The 27,338-nt window shown below is 33.9% G+C and overlaps 2 protein-coding genes across 4 annotated transcripts; both read left to right on the top strand.

Annotated features, from left to right (window-relative positions):
- Window positions 1–3,257: 3,257 nt before the first annotated feature.
- On the top strand, window positions 3,258–10,893 carry LOC114291092 (Phototropic-responsive NPH3 family protein). 3 transcript variants are annotated; one of them, XR_003639286.2, is made up of 5 exons: window positions 3,258–3,975; window positions 4,755–4,824; window positions 7,789–8,997; window positions 9,856–10,664; window positions 10,751–10,893. XR_003639286.2 is itself a non-coding variant. In XM_028235123.2 (4 exons), exons 1-4 carry the CDS (start codon window positions 3,926–3,928, stop codon window positions 10,450–10,452), a joined length of 1,926 nt encoding a protein of 641 aa, XP_028090924.2. In that variant the 5' UTR covers window positions 3,258–3,925; the 3' UTR covers window positions 10,453–10,893. The 3 variants fall into 3 exon arrangements, 2 of the variants coding, with proteins under 2 accessions (XP_028090924.2, XP_082762353.1); XM_028235123.2 differs by having other exon boundaries at window positions 9,856–10,893; XM_082906227.1 differs by having other exon boundaries at window positions 3,262–3,975; window positions 4,769–4,824; window positions 9,856–10,893.
- A 2,041-nt stretch (window positions 10,894–12,934) lies between these two features.
- Window positions 12,935–13,420, top strand: LOC114291108 (pectinesterase inhibitor 11). The gene has a single exon (XM_028235139.2). The coding sequence runs from the start codon at window positions 12,935–12,937 to the stop codon at window positions 13,418–13,420; it is 486 nt and encodes a 161-aa protein (XP_028090940.1).
- Window positions 13,421–27,338: the final 13,918 nt, after the last annotated feature.

Raw genomic sequence — 27,338 nt, 5'->3', positions numbered from 1 at the left:
TTTTTTTCTAGTGGATCTAGATCGGAAGATGAGGGGAAAAAAAAAATTTGTTGGCTATTGATGATGTGTTGATGATGATGATTATGATGAAGATGTTGATGATGATGATGTGTTTAGCTGCAGCTGCTCCGTCTTCTCTTTTCTTTTTCTTCTTCTTCATCTTCAAAACATCGAGAAAGAAAGAAATAATAATAATAATAATAATAATAATAATAATAATAATAATAATAATAATAATAATTTCAAAATGACGTCGTTTTGGATTTGGGACAAATTCAAACTCGAAAATTTCAAGCTACATATCAAAACTGTTTTTACAATAATGGTAGGAGCACAGAAATCAAACACATAATGAGACACAACCTTTTTACAAGTGGTGGGTCTCACACATGTGAGCCCCACCCCTTATAATGAGAGGATTGTATTTCATTCTGTACTCAATTTCTATGCACATAAACTTACTCTTTTTTTATAGTCGATTTTGTGATAGATTTTATTTATAAAATTAAGATTATGCAAACAGCATTAAACTTATTTCAATTTTAAAATCATACATTTTAAATTCTCAATTATGAAATTGTATGACTTTCAGCTGGTCTTGTTTGACAGTTAACTTTTTGGTTAAAAATAAAAAATAAAAAAGTGACAAAAAATTAAAAAAGTCAAAATGTAGTATAATACATATCAATCAATCTTCTTCTTTTTTTTTTTTTTTCCTTTTTTTTTGTTAAGCCAAAAAATTATTAAAATAATTAAACTACTAAATGATCAAAAAATATTTGTGTGATTTTTTCATTATTAAAAAAAATTTAAATATACATTTTTAAGATTAAAAATATAAAATGAAATTTCATTAACTTACTCAAATAAGACCATAGATAAACAATAGGAATGCTTCCGTTGATTGAGTCTCCGTTTGGAAAGTGAGTTGATTTTTTGATTTTTTTGACTATTTTAGCCTGTGCTAAAAAGCTTACTTTGATTTTTTAGTTTTTTTGACTTTTTTGTGAGAGAAAAATGTAATGATTATGGGTTGAATGTGATGTTTTATTTTTTGTGACTAAAATAACTTATTTTGTCTTTTGTGACTAAAATAGCCACTTTAGCCTTTCCCAAACAATATCGAAAAGGGAAAATGTCTCGTAGCTCAAATTTTGTGGCTCAAAAGTGGCTCAAATGGCCAAAACAACGTCGTTTTGGCCATTTTTATGTTGTTCTGTACTCAAGACGACGTCGTTTTGGCCATTTGAGCCACTTTTGAGCCACAAAATTTGAGCTACGTAGCATTGTCGATCTGAAAGTGTTGTTGGGCCTTGCTAGGCTGCGGACGTTATTTTAACAGATTAAATCCTTCAACTATGCAGGTAAATTATTTATAAAAAGAAAAAAAATTAAAATTAATCTAATGATTTTAATTACATGTTATGATACTGTACTTGTTTGTAAAAAATAGGCGGCAAAAATAATTTTAAAAATAATCAATCTATTTACTTGTAGAGAAATTTGATAAAATTATAAGTTATAATTATCAAATTAATCTAAATTTCTTTCATAAATGATCTAAATGTATAATCAAACAAAATAAATGATTTAGAAACCTTTACCTTGCTTGGTTCCATAGTTTTTTGTTTCTCAGATGCTTTTGTTTTTACTAAATTTTTTTAATATTTAAAATAAAATTTTTTAATTTTTAGATACACTTAACATAAATATACTTAAAAAGTATAATATTTATGAAAAAAATATTTAAAAAACTCACTAAATACAAAAAATATAAGAATCCAGTATATTTTTATATTTTTGTGTATTTATTAATTTTTTGAATATTTTTTTACGTGTTTTTTACTTTTTAATTACATTTAGGTTAAGTACATCCAAAAAATAAAAAAAAATTATTTAAAATATTAAAAAAATTATTAAAAATAAAAAATACGAAATATAAAAAATTCAATTTTCAAAAAATTTGAGTTTAAAAATTAAAACCAAACAATCTATTCCAAATGTCACCCCAGTGGGGTCAATAAATTTATGATTTTTTTTTATAATTAATTCCTAAAATTATTAATTAGTTTACAACTCAAGTGTGGGGACCAAAATTGGGTTATCCAATATTAGGAGAAATTATGACATAGGTACACTGCTTAATTGAGACAAAATAATTCCTCAAATATTACACATTCATCTCTCTCTCTCTCTCTCTCTCTCTCTCTCTCTCACACACACACACAAATCTTATGTTTGGTTTTAGTTTACTAAATTCAGTTTTCTGAAAATTAATTTTTTTTTTGCTTGTTTTTTTTTTTAATTTTAGTGAATATTTTTTAAATTTTAAGTAATTTTTTTACTTTTTTATATACACCTTACTTAGATGAATCTAAATAGTAAGATATTTGTGAAAAAATATTTTTAAAAATTAATAAATACACAAAAATATGAAAAATGTATTGAATTTTAATATTTTTTTTTATATTTTTGGTATTTAGTAAATTTTTTAAAGATTTTTTTCACAAATATTATATTTTTTAAGTGTATTTATGTTAGGTGTGTTTAAAAATTAAAAAAAATTACTTGAAATATTAAAAAAATTTAATGAAAACAAAAAATACATAAAAATGAAAAAGTAAAGGGTGTGTTTGCTTTAGTTTTGGGAGATAAATTTTTTAAATTATTTTTGAGGAGAGAGTTTAGAAATTTTTTTGATTTGTTTGGTTATATATTTTGAAAATAATTTTGGAGTACGAGAGTGTGAGATGATTTGATATTTTGTTGTAATTGAGTAAGGCTTGGTTTGGGAAGTGGGTTGACTTTTTGCCTTTTTCGTTATTTTAGCCTGGGACTAAAAAACTTAGTTTGGAAAGAGCTTTTGGCTTTTTTAATTTTTTTGTGAGAGAAAAAATATAATGATTATAAGTTAAATGTGATGTTTTGTCTTATTAGGATTAAAAACATTTTTTTGTTTTTTTTAGCTATTTTAGTCCCAAACCCACTTCCCAAACAACTCATGAATGTGTGTGAGAGAAAAAAATGATTGAAAAGGAGAGAGGAAAGAGAAAAAATAATTGATTGATGTGTAAAAGAAATAAAGTGATTTTAAAAAAAAAATCAAAAAATTTTCAACCAAACAATATTTTAGAATTTTTTTTCAAAAATTATGTTTTGAAAATTAAACCAAAGAAGACCAAAATTTTTTCAAAAATAAATTTTAAAAACTGAAACTGAAACTAAACAAATAAATACTCTTCCATATTCATCAGAGTACCCAACAAACAACAACAAGGCAACAACGCTGCTTTCGTTGGTTCCACGCTCTCTCGATGATTGCACCCAAACCGTTCGACAAAAAGCCCCACTCACTCTCTCTCTCTCCCTCTCTCTCTCTCTCTCTCTCTCTCTTTTGTCTAGAAAAAGCAATATCATCATTATCATTACCCATGTCTTCCTGTTCTCTCCTTCTTCCATTCCACGGCCGGCCTAAAGCTTCAATCACACTCAACACACAGACACGTATTTATATTTATATAATTGTATATTTGTTTGAATAGGCTCTTCTTGTAGTGCTGCTTGTTTGTGTTGTTAATTACTATGTCCAAAAAAAAAAAAACTTCCCAAATTCGAATCTCACAGATTGGCACTTCCTCTCTTCATATTAATAAATCCTCTCATGGGGTTGCTGTGATCTATGCGTTTCCTTTTCAATAATATTATTGCCCATGATGCCATCAAATTCAACTTTTTATATCTACCTGTAAAGATCCTCCATTGCTCTCTCTATATGACCTGGGATTGACTAAAGTGGACTGGGTTTCAAAGGATTGTTTGGTTGGTGGCCTAGTTTTTGATTTCTTAGAATTTGGGTGTTTGATGATTTTGATTGAATTGGGGTCTGTTGAAGAGAGAGAAGGGTGTGTCTGTTACTTGGTCACTCATGGCTCCTTCTGGGAAGGTGATTGTGTTCTACCGTGAGGGAAACGACTGGTATACTCTCTCTCTCTAGTAACCCCATTGCTAAATTGTTTTCCTTGGTTCAGTTTTTAATCGTATTTGGGTTTTGTTTCTATTCATAATTAATGTTTGGAGTTTATTTACAATAAATGTGTATATGACTTCTAGTTCAACATGTATGTTGATTGAGTTTCATAATTGAGAGTACATATTGGATGGGTGCTTCCTTAATTAATGTAGGGCTTAGAGCATCTCCCATCCTTACTTTTTTCTCTTTTTTTTCCATCAAATATTTTTGAAAAACTTCAAACTTATCCTAAAATATTGTTTTAACAATTTTTGATGAAAGAAAACCATCTGCAATCCTTACTTTTTTCAAATTTCATGAAATTTGATTAAAAATATGAATGTTGGGAATTTGGTGAAGGATTTGGTTGGTGAAAAAATTGCCTCAGCCTTAATTTAATTAAGTGGTTGGAGCACACTCTTAACCATTTTCCCATCAAATTTGAATTTGATGGAAAAATTGATGAAGGATTCCAGATGCTCTTGCAGGAGGAAGATAGGAAAAGAATCCTCTCCAATTGGCAAAGCTTCCAGTGAAATCACCCACCCACCACAGGTTTCAATGTGGGAACCACTCTCTTAAATTGGACCCACTTGAAATTTTGGCTACAGATGGAACTGGAAGCTGCTTGACATGGAGAGGAACCTTGTTCCAAAGGATTTTTTTTGGGTAATCCATTTAGTGAAGAAATTGTTTAGTTCAAATCAAATTATTGTGTGATGTGGATCTCTTTTGGGTATGACAGGTTCTGCAATGCAGGTTTGCCGAGCGATATCACTATAGCTGTAGACGGAGCAAACTTCCATCTACACAAGGTACTGTCTGTCTATTCTCTTCTAAAGATGGAATATGAGGGAAATAGCTGATTTCCAGGCCTGTCTATTCAAAAAAAAAAAAAAAAAAAATAGTGGATCTTTCTTAATTTTTGGGGGTGAACTTTTACGGATTTTCCTTTCTTCAGTGTTGTGGATTTTCTATTCCTACGAAGGAGTCTAGGAAATTTTAATGCTATGATAATTGTCATGTTTTTTTAACTTAATTAGCATACTCTAATGTTGTTTAAAATGAAACCCAATTTAAATGTTAAAATGTAATCAGGAGATATTCTAAAGGCTAGGCCCCGTTTGTTTTGGGCTATAAGGAGGGTATTGGGACTAGTAATACCATGGTATTACTAAAGTCCCTGTTTGTTTGCAGAGAAAGCCTTGGGACTATTAGTCCCTTGGTATTGCTAATACCCTCGAAGGGGGATTGGTAAGGAGGAGGTAGAGATGGTATTAGAAAATAGTGAGGGGATTAGAAATTTTTTTATTTTTTATATATTGGGAATTTTTTTTTAAATATAATGTTTAATTTTTTATATTTTTTTATTTGTTTTATTATTTTATATAAAAATAATTTAATAATTCCTCACTATTAATCCCCTCACTATTAATCCCCTCACTATCAATCCCCTCCATTCTATCTCCCAAAACAAACGGGGCCTAGAGGTATTAATATTCTTATAACAAAATTTTATTTGGATTTATGGGATTAACTTGATTCTTTGTTTCTCAGCTATATATTCAAACTATTCTCTTAAAATCTAAACTCTTTGTAACTCTGTAGCACCATTTGGTTTTACTGTTGATATCTATCTTCTTTCCGAAGCTTATCACTTGTCATGAATTTATGGAATCTCGGGGCTGTGCAAGGGATTGCAGTTTGGGAAGGGGCAGGAGATTATTTTTCCATAGCACTTATTGAAAAGATTCAAACAAAAAAAGCATTAGCAGCTCAATTAACTTAGTTGTAGTTTCACCCCCGCCCCCAAACCCAAGAAAATTCTAACAAACAAATAGAAGGGTGCAGTATTTGGTGTAAATCACTCCAAATCTTCAAGAAGTACTATTTCGTGAAAAATATTATGATAATGCCACAAGAAACTCAACAAATCCCTCTATGCAAACTACATAAATATGGTTGCTTATGCACTCTTATTTAATTGTATACCATAATTTTATGCAGCCTACTTAAACCCACATTCTATTTAATAAATCCTCCTTATTGTGATAGTGCTAGTGGTGATTTTGTGTCACATTGTCTTCTCATTTTATAAGGCCTCGTTTGGGAACAGGCTAATTTAGTAACTTTTTAGCTATTTGACCAAAATATGAGCTAAAAAAAACTAGTATGTTTGGGATGATTTTTTGGCTTTTTACAAAAAGATGTGCAAAAAGTAGAGAGAAAAGAGAATCTTTGACTTTTTGGTATGGGTTGTTGGCTTTTTGGCTAATTTAGTAATTTTTTGACTTTTTGTCTAAAAAATTCGGTTGCCAAAATTAAAGTGTTCATTTAAGGTCATGTTCTTTCTTGTGTTGCTATCCATCAGTCCTCTTAACAAGGTCCTTATTTTACATGTTCTTGACCTGTCAATCCTCTAATCATTACCCCATTTTCTCAAAGGGAGACAAATCAAAGGCAGGGATTCTAAGAATTAGTGTTGATCTCAATGTCCATGGTCTGTAACCCTGGGGGTTGTCCCGAGTTATTGGTTGGTGTCCTCCCTACACAATTTTTAGGATTCAATCCTTGGGGCCAAGCCTCAAGAAAGTAATTTCTTGTGAATTCCCTAGTCTTGGCATGGATGACTTGCCTTTGACTGGACCGGAGAGGGGATTAGTAGAGGTGCACGTAAACTGGCCTGCACACCCCTAATTGCTAAACCGAAAAAAAAGTGTTCGTGGTCTGTAGAATGCTTGCCAGGTCCTTATTGCCAGTACATGTGACAGTGTCTTGCCAAATAATGCTAAATCATTAGCAATTCAACTTGCATTAGCTGAAATCCATTAAGGATTGGGGCACTTTGTATCATCCATCCATCTAGATTGTTGCTGGGTGAAACTTTGAACTATTTAGACTTTACAGCAGTGGGGATGCCAACAGTTACTTTCTTATTATATGGAGCAGGAAGTTCTAAGTTTATGAAAAGTGGAGACTTACAAAGTGAAGTGGTAGATGCAAAGTCTCCATGAATTTTTGTTCCACATGGCAGATCACAAGGATGCCATGTCACCATGCATAAGGTGTGCTAGTAATGCACAGTGGATGCAAACTAGTGGAACCTAGTGTTCATTGGGTCCTCCTTGGAGAATGGTTGACCTTGATGGAAAACTGTGATCAAATGAACGGATTTTGTTCCACCAGGATCAACTCCAAAAAGTGAAATTTTGGAATGTTGAGATTATGGTTTATTTCTTACAAATCTGACCCATGGTGCTGCAAGGCTTGGTTCGATAACTTGGTGTGCTCAACTTTCACTTTTGCAATTGGTGCCTTTTTAGTATACAATCATGTTACTTGTTTAGTCGGACTTTGTATTTGAAATTTACAACCTCTCTGCCCCTCCTATTATTTATTTACTTATTTATTATTTCTAGAAAATTTATCCTTTTGATTTGACCTCCTAAAAATTTCTCTGGTTGAGAATGTTTATAGCTCTGTCATCTTTATTCCATTCCATTATTGTTTTTGATTCTTAGCTTTGTATGTTCTGTCAGTAGTTACTGTATTTGACAAAGAAAATTAATTTTTGAGTTGTTACTGTATCTATCAATGGAAAAGAATTATTTGTAGTGCTTAGTGCGATACTTCTGCAGACTTTTAGTTGATATTTCTTTCAATGCTGGAATCTATGCTTTACGTAATACAATTCTTGTTTACATTTTAAGATATGGTAAAACCCATACATTATTTCTCATCAAACTCTAATAATATGTAATCAATGCATGTCTCTCCAGTTTCCTCTAATGTCAAAATGTGGGAAGATAGCAAAAATAATTGAAGAATCTCAAAGTGCCCATGAGGGGACTTTCACAATGACTCTAGAAGGATTCCCTGGTGGCCCCGACACTTTCTTGCTTGCTGCTAAATTCTGCTATGGTGTCCGAATAGAATTTACAGCAAGAAACATCATAATGGTGTATTGTGCAGCGGACTATCTTGAAATGACTGATGAGTATGGAGAAGATAACTTGCATTCCAGGTCGGAGAGTTTCTTCCATAAGAATGTTCTGCGGAACTGGAAAGATTGTATTTTGGCTCTTCAAAGTTCTGAACCTGTGATAACAAAAGCTGAGGAGCTCCAAATCATTAGCAAGTGCTTGAGCGCTGTATCTATGATGGTTTGTACGGATCCTAGTTTGTTTGGATGGCCTATGATGATGTATGGTAGTTTACAGAGTCCTGGAGGAAGTATCCTGTGGAACGGAATAAACACTGGTGCCAGAATCCGAAGCTCCGAATCTGACTGGTGGTTTGAAGACATCTCATATCTCAGTGTGCATTTGTTTCAGAAACTTATTCAGACTATGGTAGCAAGAGGCATAAGACCTGAAAACTTGGCTGGTGCTATAATGTATTACGCTAAAAAGTACCTTCCAGGCTTGAGCCGATGGCAGGGTGGACAAAGTACCAAAACTAGAACAGTTACAAGTTTCAGCATGACACCGGCTGCTGTAGATCAGAGGGTTCTTTTGGAAAGTATTGTAAAGTTGCTCCCCGAAAAGAAGGGGAAATCTTTTTGCCGTTTTCTATTGGGACTTCTTCGTGTCGCTTTGATATTAGGTGTTAACGACACGTGCCAAGATTCTTTGGAGAAGAGAATAGGGATGCAACTCGAACTTGCAACCCTTGATAGTCTGCTGATACCTAGTTATTCAGATTCTGATACTTTGTATAATACTGACAGTGTGGAGCGGATTATTCGTCATTTTACATCTGTAGAACCAAGTGTAACTTCATTTTCGCCAGCATCATTTGACCTAGAAACTTCACCATCATTTGGACCTTTAAAGAAAGTAGCAAGGTTGATAGATAGTTATATGGCTGAGGTTGCTTCTGATGTGAACTTAAAACCTGGAAAGATACGTGCACTTGCAGAGGCCCTTCCAGAATCTTCAAGATCTTTGCATGATGGGCTATACAGAGCACTTGATATATATTTCAAGGTTTGAATCGATTTTCTTGCTTCCAACCAAGCATCGACTACGTAGTGTTTAGATGGTTTTATTTATTTATTTATTTTTTTCATTCATGACCTTTTTCATTTTATTACTCATTCTAGTGGATGAATTGGTCTAAATGCTGCCCACATAATCTTATTTCTTTTTTGATCATTTTGCTTAACTGAAAATGGAAGATATATTCTGAGAAGTAGACTTGCCCCAAAAGCTGACCCAATTCGGTTCACTTGGCTCACTCAACTCAAGACTATCATTGGATCATAGATAGTCTCTAATAAAATCTTGGTTTGGTGCTGTAATGTTGATTGTCTTTTGATATCACAACCTAGGCAGCCTTTTTTTTTTTTTTTTTTTGTTTTACTTCTTTGATGTCTTTTGGTCTTCACATTTGTTGTTTAGTGTGTCATGCTGGTGGCCTTTTGTTGGTTTTCTTGAGTTGTCGACCTTGTTACACCTAGCAATTCATGAATGCACATTTTTTGGTGTTTATTGACCAAACTTTGGTGAATCTTTTCTGGATTAACGCTTTGATTGGTTTTCTAGCATTTGGTATAACGGAAAACAAAAGTCTACGGAAAATGTTTTCATGGTTGACAGAAGCAAACCTATTTGGGCGCAAACCGTTTTCCTCCCTGACTAAAATCTTACTAATGCCACCACGACCACGGCCATCACTTCCACTGCCACCACGACCACTACCACCACGACCACCACCCACCCATTAGTTTCAAGTACTGAAAAAAGTTTTCTGGTGGAAAATATTTTTTTCGAAACAAACAGAGCATAATTAGCCAAAGAAAATTGTGTTGTTTTGGATTTACCAGAATTACTGGCATTGTGCAGGGACACCCTTGGCTGCAGGAGAAAGAGAAGAAGCAACTCTGCAATATCATTGATTTCCAGAAATTATCTATTGATGCTTGTGCACATGCTTCTCAAAACGAAAGGTTGCCACTTAGAGTTATTCTTCAAGTCCTGTTCTTTGAGCAATTGCACTTGAGAACAGCTCTAGCAGGCTGTCTTCATGTCTTAGATGCAGATACTGCTCCTACAGGTCCTACGAACATCCCTACTGACATGGCAGGTCAGATCATACAGAGAGATGGATGGGTATCAGTGGTGCGTGAAAACCAGGTTTTAAAGGTGGACATGGAAAACATGAGGTCTAGAGTTGGAGAACTTGAAGAAGAATTTAGTAAAATAAAGCAAGAGATGAAAAGGGTGACCAAATCACATAGTTCCTTAAGTTCTCCCCGCTTTGTTGCTCAGAGGATGGGGTGCAAGCGCATTCCACGATCATCCGATGCTCAACTGGATGTCATTGAAAGCACGGGGCCCACTCCAAGACCATCAGATGTTGGAAGCACTCCAAGATCATCAGTTGAGCAGGCACGACCTTCCCATCACTCCAGGCATCGCAAAAGTTTCTCTTTGTTGTGAGTGCTATGACAAGAAAGAAACTAAATCTATGTTTTGAAAGGGTTGAGAAGTACAGGAGGGTGAAAGCAATGCTTTCGCATCAAAGGAGCAAAAAGAAAAAAAGGTTGGCCAGACTAGAAGCCATCACTGATCCTTGATTTGGATGTACAGGTATGTGCAGCTATACGCTACTATGCATGCACACATGCTGTTCTTAGGGGAGGGTTTGACAGGTAAATACAATTGTACAAGGTGTTTCAATTACAAAACGAAATCCATTTGTTGTTAAATTTTTGTTTTTTGGGTTATACATGTACAGCTCTTTGAAACAACTTGCAAGTTTGTGGAAAGGTGGGAAGACATAGAAGGTTTTTGGTTGGCTTTGTTTTCAGTTTGGTATTGTGGGATCTTTCACACCAAAGGTTTGTCATACTAGTTTGGCCTGGCTTTTTTTTGGCTTAAGTGATTTTTTTCCCCTCCCAACTTTAGTCATTTTCTTAAATTGTTTTTTAGTTTCTAGGTGTTTTGGTAGATTAGGTGTCCTTAAATTTTAAAAAGAAAAAAAGAAAAAAGGTCCATGACAAAAAAAGGGAGCACATTTTGTGGGGCTTTTTTTTTTAGCCCTTTTTATAAATATATTCATTAGATTTATAAAAAAAAAAAACTATAAAAAAAATTTAAAACTAGAAAATGTTGTTGCCAAACTAATACTACTTGTGCACAGCATAAGGTCAGATTTATAATTTTCCACCCTTTCCTATACATTTGTTGTTAGATGCTGGCTACAATTTTTTCTCTTCAAGTCTCTGTCTCTTTGTTTTAATATACTTATAGCCATATGATGTGGGAATTGAGACAAGAAAATCTCTAGACATTATTGTCCGGATGGAAATGCGTAAGGATAGGTGCGCTCCCATGAATGGGTGCGGTGCACCCAATTGGGTATGAGTGTATTACATTCAGTTTTTCAGTTTTTTGGGCTCAATCTGATCCATCAAATCTATGATTGCACGACTGACGGTCATGATCTTGCCCCATTGCATCTAGACATAAGTGAGGCAGTTACTAGCATTTGGTTGCCCGATCAACCGTTGATCCACGTCACTACTACAGTGTAATGCCGTATCGTTGCCATGTAGGTTTCTGTAGCAAACAAGAAAGCACCTTCATGGTGCCTTGCGCTGGTGCATTTGTGCTAGTGCAAAGTGCGCCATCAAAGCGCCACAGTCAATGCCCAGGACTTGACCTTCTCCGGTGTCTAAATGGAGAGTATGAAAGTAAAGGGGGAGGGAATAGAGAGGGAACTGGAGAGTGAAAGAGAGACCTCTTGCCAATGGAAAGATGAGCATAGTGCCTCTGGAGGCTCGTTCATAGTGGCACAATAGAGAGCTAGAGCACGATAGGAAGAAGGTAGATGCCAAAGAAACGCACATAATTTAATATGATGTTATGAGTTATGGTTTGTACGTGTAGAGTTCAAAACCTAGAGAAAACAACATAGTTTGATAAATTATTTGTGAGGGTTCAACTACTATCTTGAATGGTCAAATGTTTAGGACTAGCTATTTGAGATGGGGAGTTAATCATGGCGAATAGCCATCAATTGCGTGTAGTTTATCTCCACGGGGACAATGCTTATGCAAATGACAGTTTTTGAGGGGCATTATAATATGTCAACAAAAATCTTATTCCCGGCATTTTTCCCGACACTAATAATCTGATGCAAAAGAATTCTACTCCATGATGGTGCCCTCAGGCTAGCTAAATCAGGTTGTGTCCATTGGAGGCAACCGAGAGTTGCAGAAAGAATCGGCAAAATCATGTAATATTGTTTTTTATTGGTAGCAGAAAGCACATGCAATGTGCATGTAAAGAAAATGAATAGGTTAATGATGTGCTATGTAAATGAGGGTTTAAAAACAAAATCTTTGTAAGATACTATCAACAAAGTTTACAATATGCTTTTAAGATTCTTATTAACAATGATATTGTAAGGCTAGTTAATTTTCTCGTAAGGGAATCTACATCGCAAGTATAAGAAGTTATCATTACAGAAACACGAGGTTGCATTATATTAAGAAAGTTGTTATGCATCACCAGATGAGTTTTACTAAGTTTTTCACATTATATGTGGATTTACACAACAAATATGACTGGTTTGTATGAGTTGACGCAATTATCAAGTCTGATATTGTGTACATAATATCATTTATCAATTTTAGAAACTTTGAACAAAACATGACTACAGTTAGAGTCGAATGCCTATTTTGTGCATCTATACTCTAAATAAAGTAAATGCCAAAATTGGTATGGTACATGGTCAAATTGGTGACATGGTATTCACCAAGGGTGATCCGCAACTTACATTAGAACAAAAATAAACCAAGGCATGCTCTATAAAATGTTGCCATAGAGACCTCTTAACCCTCATCCTCCTCATTTAACAAATTCACTCTGTTCTAAACCATCCTCCTCAATTAACAAATCCCCACTGTTCTAAAACATGGCAAGACCTACCCTTCAATTGCTTCTCTTGGCCCTCTATGTCTTGTACATTTCTGGTACAGGTGAATCCGCAGCCCTGGCAAATATTGTTAAGGCTCGCACTGCGTTGACGACGAGCTTAGCAACGGCTGGATCCATAAAAGCAAATATATTGAAGCTAAAAACCCTTAAGGGACTCAAGGCCACAGATTCCAAAGTCTTGAAGGATTGCTTGGGTCATGTTGAAGAAAGTGTGGACAAACTTAGCCAATCAGTACGAGAAATTAAGTTCTTGGGCCAAGTCAAAGGTGACAAGTTTGTTTTTCACCGGGGCAATGTGCAAACTTGGACTAGTACTGCCTTGACTGAAATAAATGATTGTGAGGAAGGATTGTCGGGCAAAGCTCTAGATAGAAAAATTAAGGGCTCCGTACAAGGACAGGTCACTAATGCTAAGAAACTCATTAGTAATGCACTAGCAACAATTAACCAATTGGCACAATGAGCCATACCAACAATGTTTGAAGTACAAGAGGTTCAGATGACACAGAATGAGGGGGATCGACCTTATGTCGTTTGTTTTTACTATGAAGATTATATTTTGAGACCTGATATAAGAACTTAAAAATAAGCGATATGACATGTGGTTAAAAAAATCGCAAGTGTTAGTTCCTTGTGATGCCGTAGCCATTTCTATATTATATTACTCATTGGTCTAAGTATTACTTCAATCCATGATGAAACTCAAAGATTTTACTTTTTTCTTTTTGTCACTCTTTTTCTTTCTTTGTCATTTTGAGCTAAAAACATAATATTTTTTTATTATTTTACTTTGGATTGATAACAAATGGCACAGTTGAATTTTATAGAATGACAAATTATAGGTTGACATTGACGAAATACAAAATCATTAGAGAAGTTCTAAATTTGTCAATCAATTAATCTAAGCATTGTCGATATAAAACTATGGTTGAGCATACTATATCTAATGCCATAGTTAGCCAATGTCGAAGATTTGCCTAGTTTGTTATAATATATACATTATATTACATATAATAGAGTTTTGTTAACATGTGAGCTTAAATAGATTGTATATTATACATGAAAGTGGGTGTATAAAAAATGTATAATCTTGTAAAGTTATCTTAACACGTACCCTATGGACATATGTTAACAAGACTTTATATGATATACGCAAATATATGAACAGTTCAAGTTACAGTATTATATACATTTCAATATTGATATATTTTACCCTTAAATTTGTGCTTTGGTTGGTGTGTTTCTCATTACTAATGAATATTGGTTATTGTCTAACACGATTCATAGCTGACTCCATTTGATGGGATTTAAGACTTAATTTGATTTGGTTTAATATGTCTAACATGATACATGTCTTCAGGGATGAATCTAGAATTTTGTCAGGCGTTAGGTCAACAACATATTTATTGGGATTTTATTTTATTTATTTAAGAATATAGGTTATACCAATTATATATAAGTAACCTTAAAAAAAATAAAAAATAAAAATAAATCTATTCAATTTTAATTAATTTAGGATAGAAAAGTAACACCCAAAAAAAATTGTTTTTAAGAAGAAATTCCATTTTCCAACTCAAATTATTATTCAAAAATCAATTCAATTCTTTTTTTTTTAATAATATTAATTTGGAAAAATTACTCATAAATCTCATTTGGAGAAGAGTTCTTCCATTTAGTCCTAGAAGTTTTTTTTTTTTTTTTTTTCAAACCAATTAGTCCTTTTTATTTTGCGTATGTTATATTTTATTGATTTGGGGTTTGAAAGTTTACTTGTTTGCCCTTGTGTGTGATTTTGTTTGAATTTTTTTCCTAATGTTGGGTGTATGTAGGTAAGGTAGGTTTTTACGTTTCTATTTTTTGTGTGGAGATTTAGTAGAGTGATTTGTAGGTGGATGATGTTACTCCGTTTGTGGGGTTATTGGTGTGGTGTTCGTTTCTTTTTATGATGTTCGTCCCTATTGTAACATTGACATTATAACATTGACATTAATTAACATCCAAACGTAATACTAATATAACACATAAAAAAACTCCTTATTATAGTTTTCCCGAACGTAATATCTTAATATAAAACTCCAAAAAAAACTCTTTAGTATAACACTCTAAAGTAATACACACAAAAATTTCTTATTATAACACTCTAATGTAACACACAAAAAAATTTTTTAGTGTATTTTTTTCAAATGTAAATACACAACAAAACTCCTTAATGTAATACTCTATTGTAACACACACAAAAACTCCTTAGTGTAACACTCTAATGTAACATACAAAAAAAACTTCTTCATGTACTTTTTTTCAAATGTAACACTCTAATATAATACTTTAAAAATTTTTTTAGTGTAACACTCTAATGTAATACACAAAAGCCCCTTAGTGTAGCATTCTAATATAGCACACAAAAAAACTTACCATTGTACTTTTTAAAACGTAACACTTCAAAAAAATTTCTTAGTGTAACACTTTAATGTAATACACAAAAAAATTCTTTGGTGTATTTTTCCCAAATGTAACGTTCTAATGTAACCAAAAAAAAAAAAAAAAATAAAAAATAAATTTCTTAGTGTACTTTTCCTAAACATAACACTCCAATATAACCAAAAAAAAAAAAATGTGAGATTCTTCAAACCATTCCGAAAGAAGTACAAATATTCCTTAATAAGTTTTGAACAAATGTATAGTTTCAAACTATGAGAGTTACATTTGAAAAAAAAATACACTAATGCTGTGTTTGGTTGGGGGATTTGAGGAGAGATTTAGAAAGAGAAATGGAAAAGGTAGGTGAAATGTGAATAAAACATGTCTAAATTTCATCTAGTTTCACACACCTTTTCCCTTTCCAAATCCCTCTTCAAATCCCCCAACCAAACACAATATTAGGAGATTTTAGTGTTTTTGTGTGTTACATTTACATTGGAGTGTTATGTTTGAGATTATACTGATTGAAGTATTACGCTTGAGAAAAGTACATTAAGAATTATATATATATATATATATATTTTTTTTTTACATTGGAGCGTTATGTTTGGGAAAAATACACCAAAGAATTTTTTTTGAGTGTTACATTGTTACGTTTGGAAAAAGTATACCAATGAGTTTTTTAGTGTGTTATATTGAAGTGTTACATTAGAGTGTTAGATTTTCATTCGTAATGTGAGATTTGTTCTAAAATAAGGAAAAATTCAAAACTTCTATAGTTTAAATTGTCCAAATATGTAATTTTACATTTTGAGAAAATCACTTTTATTCCTAAAAAATTAAACCCAAACAAGTAAGTGACTACCTTTTTATATAATTTTCACTTTAATGAGACTTTTGGATTTATGAAAAAAAATGGAGAACTAAACCGTTCATGACTACATGTTGGGATTTATTAGTGCTACACCCTATTAATTTTATATTTAAACTACTTGATTTTAAATCAATTATTACTCATGCTGTTAGTTGCCATTTATAATAAAATAAAAATTATTGACGTGACAATTGTACCTCGCTTCCTTGTGATGCCTTGAAGACGATGTCGACTAGGATATCGCCTTTTCTTTTTTTGGAAACGGTCCCATCTGGTAAGCTGTAAGCCACCATAGATAAGAGGTGCAAACGCCGATGAAGAACCAGAACATCGCACTCGGCCAAACAGGACGTATCATTGGACTGGACTCGGCTGGAATGGACTGGAGGAGGAAAATATGAGCAAAGGTTGGGTTTTAGAACCAAGATGGTCCTTCCGGATGTATTCTTCTATACATTTTATTAAACACCACCAAAGCCTCACATTATTTAATAAATAATGACACTTACCATATTACATAAGAAATCACAAAACATGAAGAAAAAAAGTCCGGTATACTTTTTTGGTGATGTATAAAAAAATTTAGGTATTCACTATTTTTTTAAAATTTTCTCAACAAGGCCAAAGATAATGGGTTCTATTTTAAAAATGGAACGAGACCCTCTCCTGTTTATGATCTGAATTGGTGGTATTGTCTGAGTCCATGTAGTTAGAATCGTTCATTTTGTCGAGTTCTTTGTGTATATCATGCATAAAAAAATTAAATCGATTTGATAATTGTAACCTATTTAATTTATCACGTTTGCTATTAAAAAAATGGATGGTTTATTTTTGAAACACACTTTTCGTTCATTTTTTTGGAGATAATTGTTATGAATTGAATATGTTATGATTATTGGATCGACTTATTTATTTTATTTTATTTTTTATGAATAATATATATAAAGGACCCGACAAAATAAATAATTCAAATTATCAAAATAAGATCCATGATAAGTCTCACGTGTTCGAACAGTATCCTCCCGTTCAAATCACAAGTCCTTTTAAAATATGTTACTTTAAAAAATATATTTTTGTTTATGTCAATTCAAAGAATATGTGATGGCCCTCTCTCTCTCTCTCTAAACTGAGAGCATCTCTTTCTAAGCCTTTCTCTCTAAACCTTCTATTGGGTGTGCCGCTGGGGTGGGGAGGTGTTCCGGCCACTGGCCTCCTCTCTCCTCCTTCCATCTTCCTTTTTTTTTTTTTTTCTTTGTCTTCTTGCTTCATTCCAACCATTTTCAGTGCCGCCACCACCATACCGCCACCAGATCTGCTACCTTCTCGCCTCCATGGATCCACCCTCACCAGATCCATCACATTTCCTTCAGATCTGCCTTTAGAGCATCTCCAACGGTCATAGGCATTTTACCTATCTAAATATTACTATAAAGTATACATTTTATTTTGCCTATCAATTGTTTCATGTTTCTACTCCAACCATACTCTTTATTTTAGCTATTAGCTATTCATCCAATACTATTAACTTTATAGGATATCACATTAGCAACAAAAGATAGAGGGAAATAATCTTAATGATTAAATACATTTTGCTTAGCCTTTGAAGGCTAGCCATATGTAGCTAATGAATGTGAGTTGAGCTAATGCCTAATCATATACCTAGTGTATTAGAGTTGAAAAAAGTGAGTCATCTAGGAATTTTAACTAACAAACATTATATGCCTAGTGGGTTGGAGATGCTCAGCCGCTGATGTTGGCGTTTCATCTCCCTTTTTCTGATCTCTCGGATTTGAGAATTCAAAATGCGAATTGAAAGAAGACATTTCGTAGTCACTATTTTTATTTTGTCAAAACAAACAAAGATATGTTTGGTATGATTTTAAAAAAATTAAAAATTAATTTTGTTAGAAAAATAAAAAAAATTAAAAGTACTTATTATTTTGGACAAAATTCATTTTACTCCTTTATGGTTTAGGCTTGGAGCACCTTACCCCCATATAGTTTAAAAATAGGCAGAGATCTCTCTTGTAATTTTGGATTAAATTGCAATTCAAACTCTGTTAACAAAATACTTGAAATGACCATAATACTCTTCAGACTTTTCTTCTCCATTTGTGTACTTTTGTTTCTTCCCCTCTCTTTTATTATACACAAATCTAACTTAAACAACATTTAATTTCTCATGAAAAAAAAAATTGAGTTAATTAAATCAGAAATTAACCTTAAGTGCCTAATTATTTTTAATCTATCTCTAACCTTTATCCTAATTTAAATTTAATTATAATATACATACATGTATAATGTATATATAATATGTATACACAAAGTATATGTACACTGTAAACATATCAATGAATTATTTTGGAAATATATATATACACATATGCAGTAACAGTTGATGGATAGTGAAAAAAATCAAAAAACAAAAAACCTTAAATATATATATATATATATATATATAGTAAGAGAAAGCATCAATGGATTCAATGAAGCCTAGAAAAAATGAAGAATAATTTGGGCATAATCTGTTGAACAATTAGTCTTGAATTCTTTAATTGGTGGTCTTCGGATTTTCAAAACTTGGCGACGATATTGTCTATGTAGAACATAAATTTGGTGTTTCAAGTTGCGTTACTTAGTGGTTTTCCTAAAGACAATATTTGCATCCACCAAAAGGTGTGCAAGGGGTTACAACAAATTCGCCTTTAAGATGCAATGAAGCCTGATTTAAGGATTAAGTCTACTGGCATCTACATTGATGACAATAGATTAGAATACTTTTGACATAATCAAGAAAACCAATACACTGATAATCAAGTTTGCAAAATTTGATTACTAGTAAGAAAAGTAGAAACTTGCTAAAAAAACTTTTCATTGAAAAATCTAAATCAAGAAGGAGAAAGAGAATTGTAGGAATGCTCTATAGATTTTGAAATGATTGAAATGGCTGAATTCACTGCCTATTTATAGACCTTAATGCACCTGATCGAATAGTCATGCCTTTTGATCACATCTGATCAGATCTGACTGTTGGATCGATGATCTATGGTGCAGATCAATCTCATACTAAATAGATGCCTTGACTGATCACACGTGATCATGATTGGGTGTCATCTCAACCGTACGACTGCGTGCACCTCTAATCAACGGCTATGATCAAACTATTTCAGATCGGATGCGTAATCGTTTGATTTCTTAGTTGACTCATCCCCAACGGACGCCACATCACTACCACGTGGAGTTGACTGTATTCCATGTCACCCATGCTATGTTGGATCCAAATCATCGCTCCAACTTTTTCGATGCAAATAGAAAAGTGCCTTCATGGCGCTTTGCACTGATGCGTTCGTGCTAAGTGCAAAGTGCGCCATCAAATGCCACACAACCCATTGCCTACGCCCCGCACGCATGTGTGTGTGCGTGTGGGATGGTGTGAAGCACCATCCTTGCGGTGTGAGTGCATGCACACTAGCATCCATTCTACAATTCCATATTCAAAGGAATATTCCATGTAGCACTTTATTAAGTGCTCCATGTTTTCTTTCTTTCCAATGTGGGACAAAGTCTCCAAACTTATTTCAAGCTTTCCAAAGAAAAATAAGGAAGGTTTTGAAAACACCCAAAAACTAAATCATAAATTTTGAAAACCATTTTGAAAATTCGCCAACATTCCCCTACCATTTTCAAAATACCAAATGATGATTCTTGGTTCACTTGGTAGCTTTATGCATAGGCGAAGATATCTTACGATTTGAATCATTCACTTAGTGAAGACATTTCAAAGTTAGTCAAGATGGCATAGTAAACTTATCTTTGAAGTAACGATCTTATGCGACTAACTAGACATGTCTCACGCACAGTACATGTTACCTCAAATATTTAAATAAACCGACACATGGATTGACCTCATGTCTATATTTTGTTTCATGAGCGCTCTGGAGTCAAGCCATTATACTCATAGGAAGCGGCACCATCTCCTACACTATATAGGTAAGCTTACTGAGAGTACCCAGGTAATTACAGTACCCTAACAACCCAGTTATAGGCTTATTAAGAGTTTGCTAACTCATCCTCTTCTTTTTACATTACAAGTACCAAGCACTTCAACCTTGGGATGGAAATAAAATAAAACTAAGTGCTTGCAGTCACGGCATATGGTGTACTTGGGCTCATTGAACTTAAGACTTGGTGTTTCTTCAAGCGTTGAGTCAAGTTTCCATCAGGAGTGATTATGTTAAATGGGCTTAAGACCTATCCCTTTGATGTTTTCCACACCCAATCCCTTGCAAGTCCTTTTAATAAGAGGTCAGCAAAGTTTTTACTTGACTTTACATAACTAATGGTAATCACACCTTCTGTGATTAACTGCTTGACACAGCTATGTCTCAGTCCTATATGTCTTGACTTTCCATTATAAACATGGTTATAGGCCCGTGATAGATTGTAAAGATATTGGTGGCATAAGTTTTGGCCATAGCTTAATCTCTAATAAGAGATTCCTTAGCTACTTTGCCTCTTTGCTATAAGAAGCCAATGCTACAAACTCAGACGTCATGGTTAAGTCTGTTATGCATGTTTGCTTCTTAGAACCCCAGGAGATGGCTCCTCATCCAAGAGTAAAAATCCAATGCCTCTTTGCTATAAGAAGCCAATGCTATAAACTCAGACGTCATGGTTAAGTCTGTTATGCATGTTTGCTTCTTAGAACCCCTGGAGATGGCTCCTCTTCCAAGAGTAAAAATCCAACCACTCATGGACGAGTGATATTCACGGTCAGTTATCCAACTGGTATCCGTGAATCCTTCCAGCACTAGTGGATAGCCATTATAGACTATTACGTAGTCTATTATTTTCCTTAAGTACCTAAGTACTCTGTTAAATTGGGATTACTAGTATATCTATTAAGTTTTCCCACTGCAAATGCGATATCAGGTCTAGTGCAAGTCATGGCATACATCAGACTACCTATCACTCTTGAGTATTCTAGCTAATCAATAGTTCTTCTAGTATTAGGATTCAATTTCAAATTTGAATCAAAAGGTGTAGACATGGGTGTACAATTATATTGATCAAATTTCTTAAGAATTTTCTCAATAAAGTGCGACTGGTAAGAATCAAATTATTGTCCTCTTGTTTGATCTTAATACTTAGAATTACATCAACTAAGCCCATGTCTTTCATATTAAAGCTAGACAACAAGAAACTTTTAGTACTCTCAATGACATCATTGTTAGAACCAAAAATAAGCATGCTATTTACATACAGGCATATGATTACACCTCTATTGCCACTGGACTTATTGTATACACACTTATCAGATTCATGTATCTTAAAATTATTTGACACTATTACTTTGTCAAATTTCTCATGCCACTACTTTGGAGCTTGTTTCAGTCCATATAGTGACTTAACGAGTTTACACACTTTGTATTCTTGACCTTGTACAACAAATCCTTCCAGTTGTTGCACATAGATTTCCTCATCTAACTCTCCATTTAGGAAAGTGGTCTTAACATCCGTTTGATGGATTTCAAACTTGTAGATTGAGGCTAAGACAATCAATACTCGAATGATGGCAATTCTGGTCGCCGGAGCATATATATCAAAATAATTGATACGTTCTTTTGAGTAAAGCCCTTAGTAACTAATCTTGATTTGAACTTGTCAATTGTGCCATTAACTTTCATTTTCCTTTTGAAAATCCATTTATAACCAAGGAGTTCCAAATCATTAGCAAATGCCTAAGTGCTGTATTTATGATGGTTTATATGGATCCTAGTCTGTTTGAATGGCCTATGATGATGTATGGTAGTTTATAGAGTCTTGGAGGAAGTATCTTGTGGAACGGAATAAACACTAGTGCCAGAATCTGAAGCTCTGAATCTGACTGGTGGTTTGAAGACATCTCATATCTCAGTGTGCATTTGTTTTATAAACTTATTCAGACTATGGTAGCAAGAGGCATAAGACCTGAAAACTTGGCCGGTGCTATAATGTATTACGCTAAAAAGTACCTTCCAGGCTTGAGCCGATGGCAGGGTGGACAAAGTACCAAAACTAGAACAATGACAAGTTTCAGCATGACACCGGTTACCATAGATCAGAGGGTTCTTTTGGAAAGTGTTGTAAAGTTGCTCCTCGAAAAGAAGGGGAAATCTTTTTGCCATTTTCTATTAGGACTTCTTTGTGTCGCTTTGATATTAGGTGTTAACGACACGTGCCAAGATTCTTTAGAGAAGAGAATAGGGATGCAACTCGAACTTGTAACCCTTGATAGTCTGCTGATACCTAGTTATTCAGATTTTGATACTTTGTATAATATTGACAGTGTGGAGCGGATTATTCATCATTTTACATCTGTAGAACCAAGTGTAACTTCATTTTCGCTAGCATCATTTGACCTAGAAACTTCACCATCATTTGGACCTTTAAAGAAAGTAGCAAGGTTGATAGATAGTTATATGGCTGACTGTACCCTAACTTTTCGCGCTCTTTTTGGAAGGCGAATAGCCCTACAGTCCGGACTCCGCTTGTGGTTCTGAATCTGATTTCACAAGTGCAATGTGAAATAATGAAAACACAAAAAGAGTCTAAATCTGGCAAATCTTTTTGGAAAATCAATGTTTGAATCAAATGCCAAAAGTGGACTGTTTTGCTAGATTACAGAGTCGCCACCTAAATATTTTTTTTTGGAGAACGTAGGAAACCCTAGACTTGTGCCAAAGGCCATTAGTCCATCATCACCAAAGTGGCTCGGCTCAGGACCTTAGGTACGAAAGGGGAAGGTCATGAATTGAGCACCCCACTTGCTCGATCAAAGATCGGTCTTTACTAATCGCGATGTGTTTCTTATTTACATTATATGCTCTTGTTTGGATTTATTAGCTATTTTACTATGTGATGCGCACACAAGGTATAGACTAGTTTGCAAGAATTAGAACACTTGATCTCATGTTTTGTTTAGAAATTGTTTTGTGAATTTGCCACTTGAAAGAGTGGGCTTTAAAATGGATATTTAATCAAACCATCCCAGTTCAAACAACTAGCCTTCATCCACAGGCATTCAAACAATTATATCATTTAAGCAATTAGCCTCATGGTATTCATGCTTAACATAGCCACAAAAAAATTCAATGCAATATGCCAAGACATAAAAGCTCACCTAGTACTCCGAGCCAAAACAGGTGAAAGAGTTAGAAAAATATGTATGTTCCTAACTTATGCAATATGACTAATGCAACACATGCATTATGTATTTTTATAGGCTCGGCTATGAGCATAGCATATGATTTCATTCAAGACATGTGAGAGAGCACGTATTCAAGTAATGAATTTTGAACATTTGATATCGGGTTGGCATGATGAGCCGAACCTTATATGCATGGAAGACGAATGGATACAAAACATGAGAATGCTAATGAAACGTGATGCCCTATACTAACCATCATAAGTGGGTAAGTAAAAGGGAAAAAGATGTAGGATTGGAAGACATATAACTTATTACAACATTGCCCTCGTGGAAGAGGATGCGAATCAAAGTCCAAAAGTCTGAATTTAACTAATTATTACAAAACCAAATGAATAAATAAGCGAGACTAATTAACTAGCTAACTATGCTATTACAACAAGGATAACTAAGATATGTCAACTAGCTATTTAAACTAATTAACTACCATAATTACAAAGGAACAATGATAATAATTACAACACTTAATAATTATTGAGACTAATTACATAAAAAAATATTAGATTAAATTAATTACAATGATCATAATGTAAACGCGGTTGCGCAAGAATTGCATGCATGCACATGCTCAATGTTCGAGAACAACTTTGTTTACCCTAAGCTTGCTCTGTTTCACCTCAGCCATTGCCCTCTATTTTCTGTACACAAAAAAAAAAAAAAAAACACTGCTGGCCAAACATTAAGGGCCGGCCCGCCCTTAATGAAGCCCGGCCGAGCCTAGGGAAGGCCGGCCGTGCCTCAATTTTGTGCAAAACTCTGTTTTGTGCTCTGAAGTGAAAATAGTGCAGACAGAGTTATTCAAGCTCTGTTTGTCCCTTCATCTCTTCTCTATTATGGAAAAACCTCGAGAGAAGGTTAAAACTGTTTCCAAAACCATCAATGAACAAATTGATTGCTTGATGATTCCGGATACAATTTTGGACAAAAATCAATGAATGCAATGAATATGACCACTCCTCCTTCTCACTACAAGAAATTGCATTTTTGGCAACGCAACAAAATATGTTGCTAAAAGGGAAAATTCGTCGGCAAAGAGTTTTGCCGACACACAAAGCTACGTTGGCAACTCGTAGGCAAAAGTGAGTCGGCAAAAGTTTTTGCCGACGAAATTATCAATGCGTTGGTAAAAGTAATGCCTTTAGTGACGAACATAGTCGTTGGTAAAAGCCTTCATCCATCGTCGGCAATTTACCTTACGTCAGTAAAAGTCATTCAAATATGATGATTGTGTGGCACTTTTCGCGACACAAATTTGCATGGGCAAAAAGTATAATTTTAGCAACAAAATATGCATCGGATGCATCGGCAAAAGTAAACTTTTGGCGACACATTTACGTCGGTAAATGTTGTCATTTGCCTACGATTTGTTTGTCGATAAAACTTCACTTTTGGCAACGACAAATTAGCATTGGCAAAAAATATACTTTTAGCAACACAATATGAGTGGGCAAAAGTAAACTTTTGACAACACATTTACGTCGGTAAATATTGCCATTTGCCGACAATTTGTTTGTCGATAAAGGTGTACTTTTGGCAACGACAAATTGGCATTAGCAAAAAATACACTTCTAACAACACAATATGAGTGGGCAAAAATAAACTTTTGGCGACACATTTACCAACAAAAATAATTGAAAATAATTTATATATTTTTATAAGATTTACAGATTTACAAGAGGCATCCCTCAGGCACCACTATTACAAACTAATAACATTGATATCAAATCACCTAAAGTTGATGGGCAAGCAAAAAAACCACTAGTGATACTGCTCTCAGAAGCAATGTATAAAACCTGAAAGGGTAAAGTCATTAAAATACCCAAATACATCCAAATGGTGAACCCACATTAGAAGCAACAGATAACAAAATGAAAACATGAAACTAACAAAGACAAGCAAAACGGCATGAAAATCACCCACAAACTTATCCAGCAGGCCAAAATCTAGTAGCAGCCGCCTCACAACAACATTGCAATAGCAGCAGCCCAGCAAGCATCAGCCATGACGGTGGCAATAGCAGCAAACCAACAGCTGCAGCAGACCAGCAACTGCAGCAGACCAACAAGCAACAGCCATCAGCCACTAGCAAAAAGGAGGATCTTGTAGCAATCTGTATTGATCAATGACAAGTTTAAAACAAAGTCCATTAGCTTTTTTATTGATCTAGTAGCAGTCTGTGTGTGTGTGTGTGTGTGTGTGTGTGTGTGTGTGTGTGTGTGAGTGTGTGTGTGTGTGTGAGTGTTAAGCATTACTATAGTAGGCTTAAAATGACATGATTCAAGTGCAGAAAACAAACCACATCAATATATTGTAAACTACATACTTCTCAAGCAAATCCTAACAAACTGGGCACTTACAAAAACCTAAGGAAAAAGGAATCAATTTCCTCTATTGTGCCAAATTCAATGTATCAAAGAAAAACAATAATAGATAAACTGTCACTCCTGCACCACCAAGAAAAATAATTAAAAAAGAAAAAGAAATAATTATTTTAGAGAAGATATTTCAGAAGAAAGCTTTCTAGCTGTCAAACCATAAGCACCTGTTTCTGGAACGGGGAAGGAAGGGAGTTTCGGGTGGATCAGCTATGCTAAATAAGAATGGTAAGTTTAATAAAAACATTTAAATGAAATTCTACCAACAAACGCCAAGGTAGTCAAGTTTCGTAAAGTTCCAATACAAATTATGAAATATGAATCAATTCAATTCATTCTTCACCAGCAAAAACATTATCACCAATAAAATTAAGGTTAAAAAAACTACAAAATATTAGAAGAATTGCAGAATGAGCGGAGAAAAAAAAATATTTTCTTATTTACCTACAACACGAGAAACAGCAACTTCTACCTCCCCACGTCCTCTAGGGCCTTTCATGTGAATCCTGGAAGTTTTCCTACGGGAATGTCCAAGTGACAGGAGGCTTCCGAATCCAGACTTCCTAGCTGTAAAGGAGAGGGAGAGATAAGCCCAGACAAAGAAAGAATAACCTTTTTTTTTTTTTTTTGTAGTTGATCGAAAAAAAAGAAAAAAGAAAAAAAGAAAGAATAATGCTCAAAATTGATACATAAAATTTCAGTGCAGTACTCTGATATCCAGAATTGGTGATTTAATCAAACTCTGTAATGGAAATGTCATAACTACAAACTTTATTTCGGGAAGTTGTAAAACTTTTGATTGAATATCACAAACTAAAAGATTATGATATAAACTTTGTTATTCTAGCAAGGTAAACTGTTAAATGTCAAGTTTTTGATCGACCAAAGGAGTTGAAAATTATTTCCACATCAATAAATACATGGCTTGAATAGTTTTAATTTTCTTTTTTTTATTATTTCCATATCGATAATTGTTAGTATTTGGATGATAATTAAGTGTGGAGAAAAGTTTCAAAGCAGAAACAATTTGTTAGTAAGGAAAAATTTAAAATACTTTCCACTAATCAATATTGAACTCAAAGACTAAGTGGACGAGCAGTTTACACAAGCTAATTGCATGCACATAGTGATATGCTACTTGCCACAAATCATTTACTTGGGAATATGACATTATATTATGGACTTCATGGAAGAAATTCCACTGAAACACTTGCTTCAATATTGATCAATCAACTAGTGGGAGTCAACATGAAACAATCCACCAATAAAAATTCATTTGAAATATTAAAACACACCTGTTGGAATAAAACAAACTTCAAGGACAAGGGTATTTCTTTTCATTCAGTTTCACAAAATTATAATGCATCAAGTTGATGACTACTTTCAACTATAATCAGTAGCAATTATAAAATCTCAATCAGAACCACTATTCCTTAATTGAGAGCTGTGTGGCTGCATGAGTCACTGA

Source organism: Camellia sinensis, chromosome 14 (assembly GCF_055761805.1).
Source record: "Camellia sinensis isolate YWXY chromosome 14, ASM5576180v1, whole genome shotgun sequence".
NCBI lineage: Eukaryota > Viridiplantae > Streptophyta > Magnoliopsida > Ericales > Theaceae > Camellia > Camellia sinensis.
This window is presented reverse-complemented; position numbering and strand designations above follow the sequence as displayed.